At 67.8% G+C, this 419-nt stretch overlaps 1 protein-coding gene across 1 annotated transcript in view; it reads left to right on the top strand.

Moving 5' to 3' along the window:
* Positions 1 to 419, top strand: part of TACC3 (transforming acidic coiled-coil containing protein 3) — an 11,025-nt gene that overhangs the window by 5,382 nt on the left and 5,224 nt on the right. The window contains exons 5-6 of the mRNA XM_015558417.1: positions 65 to 140; positions 334 to 419. Of these exons, the coding sequence (XP_015413903.1) occupies positions 65 to 140; positions 334 to 419 (162 nt within the window). The remainder of the gene's footprint in view (positions 1 to 64; positions 141 to 333) is intronic.

Raw genomic sequence — 419 nt, forward strand, 5'->3', positions numbered from 1 at the left:
CACCTTAGCCCTGGGCCTGGCTTTCTGGGTGAGGGGTGCAGGCCCTGTTGACCCGTCTCTCCAGGCAGGTGCCTCCGGCCTCCGCAGATGGCACACCTGTGATGCAGACCACAGCGGGGACCTCGGGACCGGTGGGTGAGGTACGGAGGGTGTGCCCGGGCAGAAGCACGTCTTCCCACAGTCAGCGGTGTTCCCACGTCCTCACAGAGCAGAGGGAGTCCCGTGGGGACCAGGCGGGACACACCACTGCCCCACCCCCTACCCCCACCCAGGACCCTCGACTTCTCAAGGTGCTCGAACTGAGCCCCCAGGTGACCTTGCTCTTCCCTCCAGGAGGGAACCGTGACTTCTCCAGAGCCGGTGGCTGCCCCCAGCCATCCGGGCCCTGAGCCCACAGCCTCTGCTGCCGACCCAGCGCC

Source organism: Myotis davidii, unplaced genomic scaffold (genome assembly GCF_000327345.1).
Source record: "Myotis davidii unplaced genomic scaffold, ASM32734v1 scaffold693, whole genome shotgun sequence".
NCBI classification, from domain to species: Eukaryota; Metazoa; Chordata; class Mammalia; order Chiroptera; family Vespertilionidae; genus Myotis; species Myotis davidii.